The sequence below is a fragment of the Lampris incognitus genome, chromosome 5 (genome assembly GCF_029633865.1).
Source record: "Lampris incognitus isolate fLamInc1 chromosome 5, fLamInc1.hap2, whole genome shotgun sequence".
NCBI lineage: Eukaryota > Metazoa > Chordata > Actinopteri > Lampriformes > Lampridae > Lampris > Lampris incognitus.
In genome coordinates this window covers 27,670,164-27,689,722 of record NC_079215.1, presented here as the reverse complement: position 1 = coordinate 27,689,722, position 19,559 = coordinate 27,670,164, and the positions used below count along the sequence as shown (strand labels likewise).

The window sequence follows — 19,559 nt, the reverse complement described above, 5'->3', positions numbered from 1 at the left end:
TAGAAGAGTGCACTCAGTAGGGTGCAGATCCCCACCAGGCGTATCGCCCCTTCTACGGTGCTCAGACTTGGGCGAAAAACCAGCTGATGAGTTAGCACTCAATTGTGGTGTAAAACAGGGTTTTCAAAGGTTTTGAATCACAGAAACCATGAAAGGTCCTTGATCATACAGTCATAACTGTGCCCAAAAATCATTAGGCCGGCAGGCCCAATAGTATGCAAGATTAGCAGCAGACGGATACACGCGCACACACAGACAGAAAAACCAGTGTTGTACTGGTACTGTTGTACAGTACTGCAAATTTAATATTAATACTGCTAATTTACCAAAAAGAACTGTAAATATAAATAAGTACCCAGCACACCTTTCTCCAATGACACAAATGGATAAAGATTTTAGAGGTACTCTCCTCTACTCTTGCAGCCACCTGAATGTCACCCTGACTCAGTCCTTTTTTATTTAGTGACAACCAAATCATTCACCTGAAGGAAATGGTTTTGAGGGCTCTCTCTGCCACGGCACGAGCCTGCTCAATCTGAGTGGCCTGCAGATGGTGGGCCATGTACTGAAGCCAGAGCAGTGAGCTGTTGGGGGAAGCCAGGAGCAGGCGCTCGAAGGCCCCCGCATCCTGGGGCCTCAGGTTGGGATCCATCAGCTCGGCCTCCCGCTGAAACAAGGCCTTTTCTGCTTCCTTCTTCTCCAGCGCTAGCTCATGGCGAGACTTCTTCTGAGGCTGTGAGAGAAGAGGGGATGGGGGAGGTGGGAAAGATGGGGGGGGGGGGGGGGAAGATGAGACAAAGCATTGTAGTGAAATAACAGCAGTAGGGATTCCATTCAACAGTGACTTCAAAGTGGGAATGACCCTTGAGGAGAAAGTCATATGGATATACACTGTCGGTCAAAAGTTTGGGGAAGGGCGTCTGGGTAGCGTAGTGGTCTATTCCGTTGCCTACCAACATGGGGATCGCCAGGTGGAATCCCCATGTTACCTCCGGCTTGGTCGGGCGTCCCTACAGACACAATTGGCCATGTCTGCGGGTGGGAAGCCAGATGTGGGTATGTGTCCTGGTCATTGCACTAGTGCCTCCTCTGGTCAATCAGGGGGCCTGTTCGGGGGGGTAGGGGGAACTGTGGGGAATAGCGTGATTCTCCCATGCGTTATGTCCTCCTGGCAAAACTCCTCACTTTCAGGTGGAAAGAAGTGGCTGGTGACTCCACATGTATTGGAGGAGACATGTGGTAATCTGCAGCCCTCCCCGGATCGGCAGAGGGGGTGGAACAGTGACCAGGACAGCTCGGAAGAGTGGGATAATTGGCTAGATACAATTGGGGAGAAAATGGAAGAAAAAAATCCATCCATCCATCTATCTATTATCCAAACCACTTATCCTGCTCTCAGGATGCTGGAGTCTATGCCAACAGTCCAAAAAAAAAAAAAAAAAAAAAGTTTGGAGACACATTGCCTTTTTTAAAAAATATATTTCCAAGAAATGTTTGATTTTCCATGTTAGTTTTCAATTAAGTAAGAAAAAAAAACCTGCAATTTTTTTTTAAAACTATTGGGAGACATAAAACACCTACTTAAAAATACATTGGGTACGTTTGTGCAACACTCAGCTTCATGTTCATTGAATTGTCTTTGTTGGTATGAAGAGTAGGTTTTGCCCAAATAATGATTTGACATTTTTCTTTTTCCAAATGACTGTTAAAAGCACATATTGAAAATCTTTTGCACAAAGCAGGTTTATTTGAAAGGTTGCCCCTGATGAGTACTGACATCAAAACAAAGATGACATCAAAATAATGGGTGGGGTATATCCTTATTCCCGGGGTAGTACTTTTCCTTCAGTTGTGTAGTTTTTGCAAAGGAAAATGGCAAGATCTAAACCGCCTCCTATTGAAACACGTCAGTCTGCAGTTTAAATGAGGTTCACTACTGCCTTCAAATGAAAGAGCGCTGCCTCCAACAGGACAGAAAAAGAAGTGGATGGTAAAAATGTGCCGCTTTCCAAGACGACAAATGCGTCCAACCTTCATGATCACCATTTAACCATCCTCAACTGACAGCAGAGCGCAACAGCACATGTTAAGTGTTTCTCTGAAGGCAGGCGCAAACCCCATCTCAAAGAAATCTTTAGTCTGTATGAATTACTACCTTGGTGCTCTTCTCATGATCCTCCCCATCACTGGAGTCTCCCTCCTGGGCTACAGAGGCCGGCTTCAAGGTGTTCAGTCCCACATCCCAGGAGAAACCTGCTGACACCTGGAGTCTGGCCGGACCCACTGGGCTCGGTTTCACCTGCTGACAGACAGAGGTGGATGTTGGCAATGTTGGCAGGAAAAAAAAAAGAAAAAAAAAAGAACTGAAATTAAAGGGTCACCATACATCGTGTTGAAATGTACCCATATTATAAAGGTAACAATAGCAATAATAATCAAAATATGGCTTGTGAAAGTCACTTAATAAACAAGGACACATCATTCCTGCAACTCATAAACAGATAAAGTGATGGGAAAAATCCCACATCAATAAGGAATCATTAGTTACCTTTGATGGCCCTGGTATTGGCTGTTCCTTCTTCTCATCCTCCCCTTCCCTGAAGTAAACTTCAACCCCACTGTCATTGTCTTCAGTTGATCCTTTCTTTGCTTTCTTCTTCTTCTTCTTGGGGACTTCATCTGTCTGATCCTGGTCAATGACAACAAGAATCCACTCAATACCCCAGATGATGTACAGATCAATTCTCTGCTCTACTACCTGCCAGATGATTTTTCACTTTTATTGGACAACACAGTTTGAACCTTGATACAATGCTAGTAAAAAGCTTGATATTCAGTGCCATTTTCAATACTATAGCTAAAGAAAAAAGAACAAAATATGAACATTTTTACTGAATTTCTAGTGACCTATTAATTAACCTATTCTATTACCTATTAATCTATTATTGACTATTATTATTTTTAGCCATCCATCCATTATCCAAACCGCTTATCCTAATCGGGGTCGCGGGATGCTGGACTTGTGTGTGTGTGTGTGTGGATGTGAAGGTGTGCTGGATGTGTTTGTGGATGGATGCTGGATGTGTGTATTATTATTATTATTATTATTCATCTCCGAGAATCGTCACCTTAAGGTGGTGGAGGGGTTTGTGTGTCCCGGTGATCCTGTGAACTGTGTTGTCGGAGGCAATAGCCCCTGGTAGGATTTCCCAAGGCAAATTGGTCCCAGGGGAGAGGCCAGACTAAGAGCAAATCCCAAAAAAACCCAATGAATTTACACCAGCAGAGTCACAGCACCTTGCCCAGAAAAGGGAAACCGGGGCAACCTCCTGGAGCCAGACCTAGGAAGGGAGCGTCTGGTGGCCGGGCCTTGGCCAATGGGGCCCGGACTCATTACTTTTCCGGAGTTGGCCAAGGTGACAGGAGCCAGGTGGGTGTGGGGATACTCACAAGTCCCCGGTTAAGCACTGCCGTTGGGAGTTCTCCCCGGGAAATGAGAGGGTCGCCTCTATATGACTGCGAGTCGCTGGGGGGAAGGCTCTGACTGTTTTTGTGCGCTTATGCACCGAATAGCAGTTTGGAGTATCTGGCCTTCTTGGAGTCTCTAGGTGGTGTCTTGGAAAGGGCTCCGCCTCAGGACTCTATAGTTCTGCTGGGAGACTTCAACGCTCACGTGGGCAAAGATGGAGTAACCTGGAGGGGCGTGATTGGAAGGAACGGCCTCCCCAATCTGAACCCGAGCGGTGCCTTGTTATTGGACTTCTGTGCGAGTCATGGATTGGCCATAACAAACACCATGTTCTAAAATAAGGTGGTTCATAAGTGTACTTGGTACCAGAACACCTTAGGCCGAAGATCAATGATAGACTTTGTGGTCGTATCATCAGATCTGCGGCCGTATGTTTTGGACACTCGGGTGAAGAGAGGAGCAGAGCTGTCAACTGATCACCACCTGGTGGTGAGTTGGATCAGATGGCGGGGATGGCTGCCGGACAGACCTGGCAAACCCAAACGTGTAGTGAGGGTGAACTGGGAACATCTGGTGGAGGCCTCAGTCCATGAGGTCTTCAACTCCCACCTTCAGAAGAAGTTCTCATGTATCCCGAGGGAGGCTGGGGATATGGAGTCTGAGTGGGCCATGTTCAAAGCCTCTATTGCAGACGTGGCAGGCAGGAGCTGTGGTCATAAGGTCATCGGTGCCTGTCGAAGTGGCAACCTAAGAACCCACCGGTGGACACCGGCGGTGAGGGAAACCGTCAGGCTGAAGGAGGAGGCCTTTTGGACTTGATTGGCCTAGGAGTCTCCAGAAGCAGCAGAGAGGTACTGGGAGGCCAGAAGGGCTGCCGCTTAGGCAGTCGCGGAAGCAAAAACTCGGGTGTGGAAGGAGTTCGGCGAGGCTATGGAGGAGGATTTTAGAAGGGCTTGACTCAGGCTGTGTTCAGCTGGGGAGGGGAACTGTTGACTCAGACTGGGGATATTGTCAAGCGGTGGAAAGAACACTTTGAGGAGCTCCTGAACCCGGCTAATGCATCCTCAGTGGAGGAGGTAGGCTCTGAAGACTCGGGGGAAACCCCGCCCATATCCCTGGCAGAGGTCTCTGAGGTCGTTAAGAAGCTCCTTGGTGGCAAGGCGCCGGGTGTGGATGAGATTTGCCCTGAGATGCTGAAGGCTTTGGACATTATTGGGCTGTCTTGTCTGACACGCCTCTTCAGTGTCGCATGGAGGTCAGGGATGGTACCTGTGGAGTGGCAGACTGGGGTGGTGGTTCCCATATTTAAAAAGGGGAACCGGAGGGTGTGCTCCAATTATCGGGGCATCACAATGCTCAGCCTCCACGGTAAAGTCTACTCTAGGGCGCTGGAAAGGAGGCTCCGACTGATTGTTGAACCTCAGATCCAGAAGCAACCATGCGGATTCCGTCCTAGCCATGGAACAACGGACCAAATCTTTACCCTGGCGGAACTGCTGAGGGGGGCATGGGAGTCTGACCAGCCAGTCTAAATGTGTTTTGTGGACTTGGAAAAGGCTTACAACCGTGTACTTCGGGGCACTCTGTGGGGGGAACTGCGGGAGTATGGGGTACCGGGGCAGTTGGTACAAGTCATCCGGTCTTTGTATAACCAAAGTGAGAGCTGTAGCCACATTCTCGGCACAAAGTCAAACACGTTTTCGGTGGGTGTCGGACTCCGCCAAGGTTGTCCCTTGTCTCCGATTCTGTTTGTGATATTCATGGACAGGATCTCAAGGTGAAACCGAGGTGAGGATTGTGTCCATTTTGGGAACCTCAGAATTGCATCTCTGTTCTTCGCAGATGATGTGGTTTTGCTGGCTTCATCGGAACACGACCTCCAGCATGCACTGGGGCAGTTTGCAGCTGAGTGTGAAATGGCTGGGATGAGAGTCAGCACTTCCAAGTCTGAGGCCATGGTTTTCTACTGGAAAATGGTGGATTGCTCTCTCCGGGTTGGGGATGAGTTGTTGCCCCAAGTGAAAGAGTTCATGGATCTTGGGGTCTTGTTCACGACTGAGGGTAGGATGGAGCAGGAGATTGACAAGCGGATTGGTGCAACATCAGCAGTAATGCGGACGTTGTACCGGACCGTTGTGGTGAAGAGGGAGCTGAGCCGGAAGGCAAAGCTCTCAATTTACCAGTCAATCTTCGTTCCAACCCTCACCTATGGTCATGAGCTTTGGGTAGTGACTGAAAGGGTGAGATTGCGGATACAATCGGCTGAAATTAGTTTCCTCCGTAGGGTGTCTGGGCTCAGCCTTAGAGATAGGGTGAGGAGCTCGGACATCTGGAGGGAGCTTGGAGTAGAGCTGCTGCTCCTTCGCGTTGAAAGGAGCCAGTTGAGGTGGCTCGGGCATCTGATTAGGATGCCTCCTGGGCGCCTTCCTTTGGAGGTTTACCAGGCACAGCCAAGAGGAGCTGAAGGGCGTTGCTGTGGAGAAGGACGTTTGGGGTGCCCTACTTAGCTTGCTGCCACTGCGACCCAACCCAGGGAAAGCAGCCAATGAATGAATGAATGATTATTATTATTATTATTACTACCAATTAATTATTATCCTATTACCTATTAATTGACCTATCTATTCATTTCTATTTTTATTGAATTCTATTGAATTTCTATTAGAAAATGTTTCTTTTCTATATAACAAAACAACACTTCTTTCCAACCGAAAGTCAAACTGCGTAACAATAATAGGGCAAAAGTACAGTTCAGTGTATCAGTCTCTTTTGCTCCTTCCTGTGCCCGTGTGCCTCCTCCCAAGTCATTTTGACAAACCAACTTGGGTTCCCTTGCACTTTAAAGGCAGAATAGTGGGGTTGGTACTATCTGAGAAGCCAGTCCAGTCTCAGGTAAGTGAAAAACTTTTGCAAGCAGTCAGTTGAATGGCAGCCAAGCTGAAGACACACTAGAGGCAGTAAACCCACTATCCACAGTCTGTCATGGACCTATCTGTTGTATATTCTTATTTCCGCTGAAATGGAATTAAATTAATGAACATAGCTCACACCACACCTTTTTTGTGACCAGGCTCTGGGACAGGACTCGTTTCCTCTCCCTCTTAACATCATATTCCTTCTTCTTCACTCCCACGAGACGCAGTGGCAGAGCAAGGGATTCTGGGAGCACATCTGGTTTACCGGTGTCCTCGGGGAGGAGGGAGAGGTTGACCAGCTGCTCCTCTTTCTCAATACTACGAAGAGAGGGAAGACAGAGAATACCGGAGGAGGAATGACCGATAGAAAAGAATAGTTTATGACAAGGATATTGCTTTCATGTTCAGAGGTAATGTTAAAACTACAAATATTGACCTGATTCTGGGATAGAAATGGGTTTTCAAAACAGAGGAAAAAAAACCTGTTTGAATTTATTACTCCCACTTGTAGCCTGGAAAATCATCCGTCATCTATTGCTTTTTGAGCACTTTGATTTAACATGTTAAAAGGAAAATTATAAGGGTACTAAGGCCATGTTCTTTTTACATCTTGTGATCTGGGAATTATTGATTGTTCTAATGTACTTACTGTAAGTAAATGGCCAAATTGTAATGTAAAAGCAAACTTAACATCCAAAATTAATAATAAAAAAAAAGAATTCTGAGTGAGTGAAAGAGTTAAAAATGAATTGGCCGGGGGTGTCCAGGTGACATGGTGGTCTATTCCATTGCCTACCAACACAGGGATCTCTGGTTCAAATCCCCATGTTACCTTCAACTTGGTTGGGCGTCCCTACAGACACAATTGGCCGTGTCTGCGGGTGGGAAGCCGGATGTGGGTATGTTTCTTGGTCACTGCAGTAGAGCCTCCTCTCGTCGGTCGGGGTGCCTGTTCGGGGGGGGGGGGACTGGGGGGAATAGTTTGATCCTCCCACGTGCTACGTTCCCCTGGCGAAACTCCTCATTGTCAGGTGAAAAGAAGTGGCCAGCGACTCCACATGTATAGGAGGAGGCATGTGGTAGTCTGCAGCCCTCCCGGCTCAGCAGAGGGGGTGGAGCAGCGACCGGGATGACTCGAAAGAGTGGGGTAATTGGCCAAATACAATTGGGGAGAAAAAGGGCAGAAACAAATCCAAAAAAAGAAAAGAAAAAGAAAAAAAGAATTGGCCAATTTCAATAGTGTGGGCGTTTTACCTGAGGATCTTTATAGTGAGTAGGGTGTTGAGTGGCAGGTTCTCTTTGAGAATGCTGTGGCTGGACACAAAGTATTTTGTGGACTGCTGGAGCTGTGCTCTTCCAATGATGGACTGAGACAACCTGGAACAAATGTGAATATGTGCTGATTAAGTTTACTGAGCAAATTTCACACATTATGTGATAAGGTAAGAGAGAATGAAGAAAGGACAGGAAAATGTAATCTCATGTTTTTTATCCCCAACTAGACAGAAAATAAGCTAAGAGAATAAAATAAAGAAAATAAGTTTTTTGTAGTGAAAGATATCAACCGAAGTAAACATGTCATCAAAAAATATGCTTGGCTAATTAAGTTTTGTAGAAATGCTGCTATCTTTTACTTCTTGTGCAACTACTTTTTTTTAACCCTTACAGTTGTGCAGTATCTAATGTCAAAGATGGGGGAGTTCTCTGTTCTCCTTACCCAAATTCTGTCTTTGTCAACAAAGGCATCTACTAACCCCTTTTCTTAGTTGCTTTTTTCCCCCCCTAAAATATATTAATTTTTACTTTTGGGTAGTGTTTCTAATCCACCCAGTAGAGAGTGACCCTGAATGGACTGTTGCTTACCTGATGAAGATACCTTGCTCTCCCACAGACTTGACATAGCCTCTGATAATCTGGCCCACCTTCAGCTCTTCAATGGATGAGATTTCTGGGTCTTTCACTGGCTTGGCCTGCTCTGGGTTCAGCCTGGAGGAGCAAAGTAACAGTCCGCCACAGGCCAAAAATAAATGACAGGATGGACTAAAAGACATGGGGGTTTGTACAAATGAAGTGATGAAACATTTTTCTGCAGCTGTGTGCCTTTGGACAACCAAATGTATGGATTGAACTAAGGTTGTCACAACAACGTTTTGAATTTTGGTACAGTACTAACAAAAATTTCAATACTTGATCCCACTTTTGATACCACAGTAAAAAAAACATCAATGTCATCCATCTATTATCCAAACTACTTATCCGAATTCAGGTTGCGGGGATGCTGGAGCCTATCCCAGCAGTCACTGGGCAGCAGGTGGGGAGACACCCTGGACAGGTCGCCAGTCCATCACAGGCCAACACACACACACACACACACACACACACACACACACACACACACACACACAACCTAGGGACAATTTAGTAGGCTGATTCACCTGACCTACATGTCTTTGGTCTTTGGACTGTGGGAGAGTGGCACAGTGCTAACCACTGTGCCACCGTGCCGCTGACATCAACGCTGAACCACAAAATTCTCCAACATAAAAACCTATCTATATACCTAGAAAAAAGTATTTCATTGAACTAAAAAGCCTTTTATTTTCTATTTAAACAATGGCGTTAAACAAATCTACCCAACTAAAAATTAAGTAGTGAAACAGTTTAGAGTTTTTAGGGCAAAAGTAGTAGGGTGTATGGGGGGGGGTCTGGTTCTCTCCTATGTCTGTCTCTTTCCAAGTCATTTTGACAAACCAGCTTCAGTACTCTTGCATGTAAACTGCAGAATAGTGAGGATGGTGCAGTCTGTGCAGCGAGCAGTCAGTTAAATGGCAGCCAGACTGAGACAAACAGCAAAACTACCCGCTACCAAAGTCCATCTGCAGATGTGTCTTCTTGCCGATAAACTTATCTGTTGTACATTTGATTGCCCAATCAAACTAAACTGAATAAATGAAAATAGCGCCGCAAATACGATTGACAACTAACCATGATAAGACAGTTATTCATAGTCTCTGGATAGTATCATTCTGTACATTATTAATCCCACACCAGAAATGTCAACAATTTCTGGTACAATTCACTAAACAGTGTTTCTTTTGTCTGAGTCTCTGAACATTGGCAGAACTGAGTTTTCTAGTTCAGGAAAACCTGGCGTGGTCGATCAGCTTCTCCTCCATGCTGTTGGAAAAAGGCAAACTAATAGTTGCAATAAGTGGGAGAATTTTCACAGCGGACATTTCTCTAACCTCTGACTGGTTGCTGCTACGCGCATTTCCCGCATGGCGGGATCCATGGGTCCACATTTATTTTAACTTTCATTTTTGTTGCGGCATCGTCAGCTTTTAAAATTCTTTTGATATACTTTTTTTTTTTATAAATTTATTTCTGATTTTTCCCTTTTTTCTCCCAATTTAGTGGCCAATCGATCCCTATTTTAATTCAAACACCCACCCTCGTACTGCATGCGTTCGCCAACTGCATCTCTCCGGCCGGCAGTCTCGAAAGAGACCGCCTCCCCACTTTTGTGACAAGGCGACTCCAGGCCGAACCACTGTTTTTTCCCGACACACACAGAGACGCATTCACGTGACGAACACAAGCCGACTCCGCCCCCCTCCCGAAGACAGCGTTGCCAATGATTGCTGCTTCATCGAGTCCGGCCATAGTCGGATCTGACGAGACCGGGGCGCAAACCCCAGTCCCCAGTGGGCAACTGCATCGACACAAAGCCGATGCTTAGACCGCTACACCACCGCGGACCCCCCTTTTGATATACTTTAATAATCCCCGTGGGGAAATTCTGCTCTGCATTTTACCTATCCTAGCTGTGTAGCTAGGAGCAGTGGGCAGCTGCCGTGCAGCACCCAGGGACCAACTCCAGTTCGTCTTGCCATGCCTCGGTCAGGGGCACAGACAGGAGTATTAACCTAACATGCATGTCTTTTTGATGGTGAGGGAAACTGGCGCACCCAGAGAAAACCCACCGCAGACACGGGGAGAACATGCAAACTCCACACAGAGGACGACCTGGGATGACCCCCAAGGTGGGACAACCCCGAGGTTCGAACCCAGGAGCTTCTAGCTTGCCTCATACCACAAGTTATCCAAGTGGTTAGCTGCCTGTTGTTCAAAGTGAGCGGAGGCAGTGGTGATGAGCAGTTTTGCTACTTCCAATGGGACCTCAGCCAAACTGGTATTGAATGTGAGGTGCACTAGAGATTGAAATCTTAGTAAAAATTTAGAATCAATATATATCATGAAAAAAAAGAAATTTTTCCCAAGCCTAGATTGAACTTTTATAATGAAAGTTTTGTATACCTTGATGGACGGAGAGACAATCGCCACTTGTCATTTTCTTTCCCAATAAGGTAACACCTGGAAAGAAAAAGGACAAACCCTTCAGCTCTACATCTATGCTGTGTGTGTGTGTGTGTGAGTGTATGTGTGAGGTGGAGACGTTAGATCTGTAGGTACTTGCCTGATCAGCTGGTCCTTGCTGTAAGCATCGAGGGGTTTTGGCCGGTAGTTGTCAGCCAGGTCCATAACGGAAACAATTCCTTTGCCACCAAAGGGAAGCTTGACCTGGAGGCCCACGTGTGGCTGAACATTGTTGACCATGCCCAAAGTTACACTGCCCTTCTCCAGCATGTGGATGCCTAGATAAAAATTATCATTAAATAAATTTGATCTTTTAGTGTTTTACTTTTGTTTTAAAAAGTATTTTGAAAATATAGCAAGGAGGGAGACATGAGACATTGAATTTGGATGACCTAAGCGTGGCAAAATGCAATGGTGCAACATGAGTTCCTTCTTACCAGTGAGAGACACGATGAGGCGCTGCGGTTTGGGGGTCACCTCCACCACGAAGCCACTGACTGCCTGGCCCAGCTTATACAGCTTTTCTGGATGGTTGGCATACTGAAAACAAATGATGTTGCAAAATGTCTAAATGCATGCTCAATAATCCAGGTGTAGAAATATTTCTCCCATTAAACTGTGTTCAGATGAACCGATTGAACTTTTTGGAATGTTGCAAAATATTATGACAACTGTAAGGAAAATATTGAGTGACCAATTACTCATTTTTTGGTTAGGCAGTAGTGACCTCAGACTCACTAAATCCAAGGATAACTGAAGAATGTACAAAATCACTCAAAACATGGAGGAAACATTCAATAAGTGTAAAATAGTGTGTGCAACAAATAACTTACTTTAACATCTGTTATCATGGCCAACAGTTCGACAGTCCCTGTTATACAAGGATCCACTGTGACCTCCAAAAACTTCCTCTCCGGGTAATACTGCAAATAAAAGCATAAAACATGGCAGACAATTTTGGTGTAGATTAGAAACTATAGCTCTATTTCAGCAACATAAAAGTCCCCCTTATCTGATTTGCTTATTCTTGATCTCTTTGATGGATTTCGGCATATATAAGATCAAGGAAAAGTGGAAAAAGGTACTAAAACTTACCTTTGATACAAAGCATCTAATTTCTTCCCCGGCCTTGTAGCGGCTCAGTTTTTCTTGTGTAGTCAGAGGTTTAGGGTCTACATCTTTGTCCAGTTTACTGTGGGGACAGAGAAATAACTCGTAAAAAAAAAAATCCATCAATCCATTATCCAAACCACTTATCCTGCTCTCAGGGTCGTGGGAATGCTGAAGCCTATCCCTGCAGTCATTGGGCGACAGGCAGGGAGACACTCTAGATGGGCCGCCAGGCCATCACAGGGCTGACACACACATTATGCCTGGCGACAATTTAGTACGGCCGATTCACCTGACCTGCATGTCTTTGGACTGTGGAAGGAAACCCACTCAATAATCCAGTCATAATAATGCTCAATAATCCAAGTAAGAAAATCACAGAAAGTTGAATTAGTTCACCTGGACAAAACATCCACTGAAAGAAACGCCCCACCACTCATCGAAGTGACACCCTCAGTCTCAACTGACTGAAAAAAAATATAATGAAAAGCCAAATAACACTGTTTTTAGAGGCCATAACACTTACCTGGGCTGAAGTGTAAGCTCAGGAGTTGTGTATTTGAATTTAGCATGGGAGAAGGGCAAGAATCTGAAGAGGGAAAAAAATAAAACAAAAGACAGTCAACTGAAAATCTGGAAAATTTTAAACCAGTTCAACTGATGTTTAAGCAACCAAATAAAAACCATTCCCTTAACTATTTACGCTTCAGTTGTTTTATGATTGAGAATGGACCTTAGAATAGAAGAAACTTTAACATTGAAGTGATGTACATTGCGTTGCATTTTAATCTATGCAATGTGCTATATGAAAGTTTGGTTGATTTGATTGATTGAGGAATTGTGTCGTTTCCCCGAGTTAAATTGGAGGTACCATGTCAGGATATAAAGATGGCCTTATGTGATGCATAAAGCAGCAGCACTCACCTGTGGCTAGTGGCCTCTCGGCCTCCAATAACCATGGCGGTGACTTCACTGCCCACTTTGACCGAGGACGTGGGGAAGGTGCCCAGGCACGCTCCGTCTGAAACCTCTGACACGTGCACGCTGCCTGTGCTTCCATCCGCCAGAGTCACCAGTACACATGTGGGCTTCACTGTCCTCACCCTGCCCTTCACTATGTCACCGTAGCAGTAACCCTTGTGCGAGGTCTGACTTTCTGAGGGCATGCGATGGTGTTTTCGATTGACGCGTTCCCAGGACACCAGGGGGAGCCCTCCTAGTTCCTCACAGCTGGATTCTATCACAGTACTCCTCAGATACATTCCCAGTTTCAGCTTCTCCAACTCCAATTCATTTAAATGGCCGGTGGACTGGATCACAGTCAGCTGGGCTGTTTCTTCCAAAGAGATGACAGCAAACTCCTTGTCTATGTGCTGCACAATCACCATGTAACTTGACCCTTCGGCTAACTGTAAACATACAAATGGAAACATTAGGATATAAAAGGCGAATGACAATGATTAAGATCAGGTAGTCGGGGGATGGGAGAGGGCTCATATGACAATCGTCACCTTCTTTTAATACCACCAAATACACACCAATTACAAGATGTACTGGGCAACTCTGGCAACTGTATGACTTTAAGACTGAATCAATGTATTGTTAAAAAAAATATTTTTAGAAGTTTTTTTAACAATACACTGGGCAGATTTTTTTTTTTAAACTAATCTACCCATAACAGCATGTGCTATTTTATAAGTGAAAGAGATACTTACAGATTTCTTCTTTCCTACTAGCTTGGGGAGAACAGACACAAAGACACGAGAAGACAGGATGTCAACATAGAGGATGACTGCAGTGACTTTCTGTCCTGGGGTCAAGTTTGCACCTGAAAAACATGCAAACAATAATGCCGTTACTACACACGACTGAATAATTTGACTTCAATATGCAACAAGCTGCACAGGTCAGAGCTCTGGATTTCCAATTCTCCTCCACAAACGGAGAAGATAAGTTTTCCAATGGACTGCCAAACTCACTCAAAAGTAACTTTTAGCCTACATCAGTTTAAAAGTGGACAATATAGAGGTTTTATGCTGTTAAAAAAATCAAATTGATTTAATGCTGTAGATTTACAAATTTAAATAGCAAGTGACAACCAGACAGAAACTAGTCTCCAATGTACAAGATTAAATGTGAAGGTTTGATCATTTGCTTTAATTTCAGTATAGTGTTCAGAATGCATATTGGAATAAACATATATTTCCAATCAAATTTATCTGACAATGCAGAACATGCAGTGATTTTACAATGGCTTAACACTGGGCAACATTGTCAGTTACTTTTGACAAATACCATGCCCTACATGGCAATCAGAGTATTGAGAAAACTCTGGCTGGGGTAATTTTCATGGCGTGGTAAGAAGAACTTAAGACCCAAAGACAGTGACACAAGTTACTGTTTTGTGTTACAACATCCGACTGACTTTTTCTAACTTTGCTGACAAACTACATACCCATTACATGATGCTTTGTCGCTTGTATCACGGTGTCAGTCAGATCATCAGACTTGAAGGTGGCACCGCCACCGTCTTCTACATCATCCACAGACAGCTTCAGCTTCTGACCAACACACAACGCAGACAACTGCTGGCAGTGTTCTGAGTTGGCTGAGAAAGGAGACACAAGAGACAGTGAAACCAGACTACGTTGAAAGTATTAAGTTATCACATTAGATTTTAGTTTTCTTTTCATTTGCCTGACAGAATGTGCCTGTGACACAGATACATCTACATCTTACCTCTGCTAGCCAATATTTCAGCCACAGCCCTCCTTTCTTGCAGACCTCTGATAAGTCTGGTCTGGGCATCGCCCTTGGGCACAATGACTTCTGACACCTTAAGGGTGACCAGAAAACGGTGTTTCTCCACATCCAGGTTGGTCACTTTAGCAAACACAGTCTGACCCAACTGGAAGGCGGATGCTGTATCCATGATGAACTTGTCACTCATGGCCTGGGAGGAAAGGTGGAATATAGACAGGAAAAAAACACACTGACATCAACTAACAACTGTATGCATTACAGGATTTGAATAACTGGAGATTTTGACATCACTAACACATTGTCCAAGATGCTCTTCCTAATACTGATATTTATGATGGCGATGTCTGATGTCCTATCCTTAAATGTAATAGTACATGGGTGCAAAGTGGTTTGGGTGAACTAGGCTTCGATATGTAGCCCCCTCATTATCAGCACAAGGGATTTAACACCAGAGCCTGTGTATTAGTGAATGGTTTAGTTGGATGAAATAACTTTCTTTCACTTTGGCCCAACTTAAAACCTGTAGAAGAATGAACAAGAAGAGCAACTGTGCTGAGTAAGACAATTTAAACGGCTCTGTTATATAGCCCTTTACTTACCGACTTAGGAGCGAGACCAAAAAGGCCATATGGGAACTCCACAAAGACACCATAGGGCATGATGTTCTTTATCCAGCCAATCAGTTGCATGCCAACTGTAATGTCAGAGAAATTCTTGGCAACCAGTCCCTCCTCCAGGGACCATTTGATGATAGGCTTCTTGGTAAGCGTCTTTAAAAACAGGAGTTAAGGAAAGTACAAGAGGGCTAAAACCTAAAGTGATGTTGATGCACGAACATATGATACAGAAGTTCAATGTTAGTCATTCAAATACAGCACTATTTGTCACTTACAAAAAAAAGAAAAAGAATGTTCTGATTTTTACCATTTTGGTGTCCAAAGAGATAACTTAAGGGGAAATCCTGTGCACACAAGTTTCATAAAGTGTAAAAAGGATACGATTTTCTGTTTGTTGTTGCTGAGGCAGACCAGGTCAGAAATGATGTCTCCTTCCCGTAGAGCCTCCCAAAGTAGAAGGCAATTGGAGGTGTGATCAGAAAGGTGCATGGTTGACAGCAAGATGTGGGTCTCCTCTGGGAGGACACCCACCTCCACTCCGTTGAGTGACTTTCTCAACACCTTGGCCTCCAATTTCTACAGCATACCCAAACACACAGACTGCATGTGTTAGATTTAAACATTATAGATATGGGAGCATTGTAGCAGCAGAATCATTTGCAAATGTGTGTGAAGAGTTGTGTAACTGCATCTCTATCCGTGTGTGCATAATCAGATTTGTAAAAGTGTAAAAGAATCTCTAGAGATTTGTGAATGTGTACAGGGATGTGCAAATGTGTATTCAGAATCCGTGTGGCTGAAAAGTTGAAGTATTTTGCTCCCAAGAGCTGGAAATACAGACAAGTCATCAGTAACAACTCAGGCAGGCCTCTCAATTGGCTGCGTTTTTACACATGACTTTTGCTACACTTCTGCCATCGCAGATCTGCAACTGCGTGTGGTGATCTGAAAGTGTGTGTTGAGATTTGTCTGAAACTCCAAGGTTTTGTTTGTCCTTCAGGCACACATGGGACATTCCCAAATGCTTAACGTGAAAAAGGCTCAATGTGGCTTAATGTACCAAAACATCGACCAAAGACAACCAAATTTCTTTCACACATCTCTCATCGTAAATACTTTCACATGTCAAAAATCAAAACCGAAATCCTAGGAATATGGTCATTATCTTACATTAAGTGTTTTCCTGTCCATTGGCACCCATTATAAGGAAAAACCTTAACAAAGAAGGAAAGCCACTTCATTTGACACTGTATTCATACAACGAATTGTATTCTTACAATGAAATTTGTTCTCTGCATTTAACCCATCCTATTGTATGGAAGCAGTGGGCAGCTGCAGCACCCAGGGGCGAACTCAAGTTCTTCTTTCCACTGCCTTGCTCAAGGGCACGGACAGGAGTATTAACCCTAACATGCATGTCTTTTTGATGGTGGGAGGTGTGAGAGCAATTCATATTTTGAGGTTTGTTTACTTTTAAACTTTGACCATGTAATAATAATAATAATAACTCAATCTTATATAGCACTTTTCTAACAATCAAAGCCACTTTACAATAAACAGGGTGAAACAAGACAAGAGATAAAACCGGGGTGGATGGGAAGGGAGAGGGGTTACGAGAGGGAGAAGCGGCAGCCACACATGATGCCAGCAGTACTCTCCGACTTAAACAAATGCAGAAAGGCAAGAAAAACAACAGCACTGTGGGCGTTGATTTTCTGTTGGGGTTTACTCCCGTAGTCTATTCCTCTCCTGAGGTATCCACTAGGCAGTGGCACTATTTAACCCATAGCTAATTTTTTTCCTTATTCAGTATGTAACCAAGTACCTCTTTGTCCCTCTTTAAATAGAAATAAATCAAGATGAGACCAGATTTAAATTGTACTGTGACAGAAAACGTATTCCAGGGTCTGGTAGTAGTATGCTACCTAGGTCCAAATAATTAACTAATGGACTGGAACGTATCCTCCCTCAAATAAATGTCAACTCTTTGTTTTAAGTAAACGCACAAAAATAAATAAATTAAATAAAATATCTTCTGCTGTAATTTGTAAGTTATGACTTATAAATGAAAGAGAATGAATGACATGAATGAATGACAATATAACAAGCATGAATGAATGTATGACCTATACCATGTTTACCTTTATTTTACATTGCTTAGATAGATGCTTAAAGTTCATATGCAATAGAACAAAGGTAGTGTTATAAGGTGTCTTCTCCATGTGAACAAATAAAGGCCTATTGTTAACTGTTCGCTGACAGCAGAGAAACTCACTGAGTACATGGTAATTGGAGAACTGGCCTTGATGGGATGAGAGCTGGAAGAGTTGAGATAAGGAGGGGAAGAACAGATACCTGTCCAATTAGAGACTACTGTATTGATCGGCGCACATTCAAGCATCCAGGCTTGTGCGTCATGTTCATGAACATATTTAAGTGTGACAATACTGTAAGAGATTTTTGTCTCGCTTCTCATTTAATGCCAGAGTGGAATTAAATAATTGCCACGACAGAGGAAACCGGAGCACCCGCAGGAAACCCACGCAGACATGGGGAGAATATGCAAACTCCACACAGAAAGGACCTGGGACGGCATGGGGTTCGAATCCAGGAACTTCTGGCTGTGAGGCAACAGTGCTAAACACTGGGCCACCGTGCTTAATGTACCAAAACAGTGATCAGTGATCACCAAATTTCTCTCAGACATCTCTTGTCATTAACACTTCCATCTGTCAAAAAAAAAATCAAGACCGAAATCCTTTGATTATGGACATTATCTTACATTAAGCATTTTCCTCTACATTGACTATAATTAATTATATGTACATTATTTATACATTGCATCATTCATTATAATGTAATGTATAAATAATGTACATACAATTATTATAAACTATGTAGAGTAAAATGCTTAATCTAAGTATTTTCCTCTAGACTGTTTATAATTAATTATACATTACATTATATATTATAAAGGCATGGTGGCGCAGTGGTTAACACGGTCGCCTCACAGCAAGAAGGTCCTGGGTTCGAGCCCCAGGGTAGTCCAAACTTGGGGGTCATCCTGGCTCGTCCTCTGTGTGGAGTTTGCATGTTTTCCCTGTGTCTGCATGGGTTTCCTCCGGGTGCTCCAGTTTCCTCCCACAGTCCAAAAGACATGTAGGTCAGGTGAATTGGCCGTACTAGATTGTCCCGAGGTGTGAATGTATGTATGTGTGTGTGTGTGTGTGTGTGTGTGTGTGTGTGTGTGTGTGTGTGTGTGTGTGTGTGTGTGTGTGTGCGTGTGTGTGTGTGTGTCGGCCATGTGATGGCCTGGCGGCCTGTCCAGTGTGTCTCCCTGCCTGCTGCCCAATGACTGCTGGGATAGGCTCCAGCAACCCTGAGAGCAAGATAAGCGGTTCATATAATGGATGGATGGATGGATGGATGGAAGATGGGAGAGCGCTCATAACACGAGATTCCATCGTAGACTAGACTGTTTCAACATAGGACGCCCTTTCTTTTATGTCAGCTCTGTGCACTGTAGTCTACCTTGCATTGGCCCAGCCCAGCAATGTCACGCTTAAAATCACTGGGTGCTACTTGCTGATATGTAGGCTGTATAGCTACTGAGGCACAGTGTGGGCAGAGCGGTATGCTCTCAACACCCATTTGCAGATCGTCACACGCATTTGCAGATCTGCCACAGTAGAAGTGTAGCAAAAACACATGTAAAAAGACAGGCAATTGAGAGGCCCGCCTGAATTGTAACTGCTGACTTGTTTGTATTTCCAGCACTTGATACTTAAGACTTTTCAGCTACATGGATTCTGAATACCTTTGCAGATTCCTGTACACATTCACATTCAAGTACGCATTTAGAGATTCTTTTACACATTTACAAATCTGATTATGCACACATGGATCAAGATACAGTTACACAACTCTCCACACACATTTGCAAATGATTCTTCTACACTAATGGCCTCATACCATTACCTTGAGTGTGGCAAAAGAGAAAGAGTGACTGAGTGAAAGAAAAAGAGAGAGACCCCAAAAGGAATGAGAAATGGTCTAACATTGGGGTAATGAGTAATTTAAAGTGGTCCATTCATCTTTGTCTTACCTTGCCTGCTTCAAAGTCAACTATGGGCTTGGGGGGTGTCTCAGTGTCTCGCTCTATCACAGCCTTAAATGACAGCACCAGTTTCTTACTCTCTGGGTCACAATGAAGGACTTGAACCTTTAACACCTGGGAAAATTATAGTGAAAGCAAAATATAATCGGGGGAAAATTTATTTTCCTTTATTGACCAGTCAATCTTTGACA

The 19,559-nt window shown here is 44.0% G+C and overlaps 1 protein-coding gene across 2 annotated transcripts in view; it reads right to left on the bottom strand.

Moving 5' to 3' along the window:
* The window catches only part of pdcd11 (programmed cell death 11), a 30,561-nt gene that overhangs the window by 1,841 nt on the left and 9,161 nt on the right, over positions 1–19,559 (bottom strand). Inside the window, exons 14-32 of one of the 2 annotated variants that reach the window (XM_056279688.1) lie at positions 19,357–19,482; positions 15,633–15,827; positions 15,234–15,404; positions 14,611–14,824; positions 14,327–14,479; positions 13,587–13,699; positions 12,796–13,280; positions 12,398–12,460; positions 11,857–11,953; positions 11,595–11,684; positions 11,199–11,301; positions 10,862–11,039; positions 10,702–10,758; positions 8,248–8,370; positions 7,639–7,761; positions 6,525–6,702; positions 2,549–2,689; positions 2,156–2,302; positions 483–733 (exon numbers count right to left, since the gene is read on the bottom strand). In XM_056279688.1, the coding sequence (XP_056135663.1) occupies positions 483–733; positions 2,156–2,302; positions 2,549–2,689; positions 6,525–6,702; positions 7,639–7,761; positions 8,248–8,370; positions 10,702–10,758; positions 10,862–11,039; positions 11,199–11,301; positions 11,595–11,684; positions 11,857–11,953; positions 12,398–12,460; positions 12,796–13,280; positions 13,587–13,699; positions 14,327–14,479; positions 14,611–14,824; positions 15,234–15,404; positions 15,633–15,827; positions 19,357–19,482 (3,008 nt within the window). The remainder of the gene's footprint in view (positions 1–482; positions 734–2,155; positions 2,303–2,548; positions 2,690–6,524; positions 6,703–7,638; positions 7,762–8,247; positions 8,371–10,701; positions 10,759–10,861; positions 11,040–11,198; positions 11,302–11,594; positions 11,685–11,856; positions 11,954–12,397; positions 12,461–12,795; positions 13,281–13,586; positions 13,700–14,326; positions 14,480–14,610; positions 14,825–15,233; positions 15,405–15,632; positions 15,828–19,356; positions 19,483–19,559) is intronic. The other variant, XM_056279689.1, reaches the window with a different exon arrangement.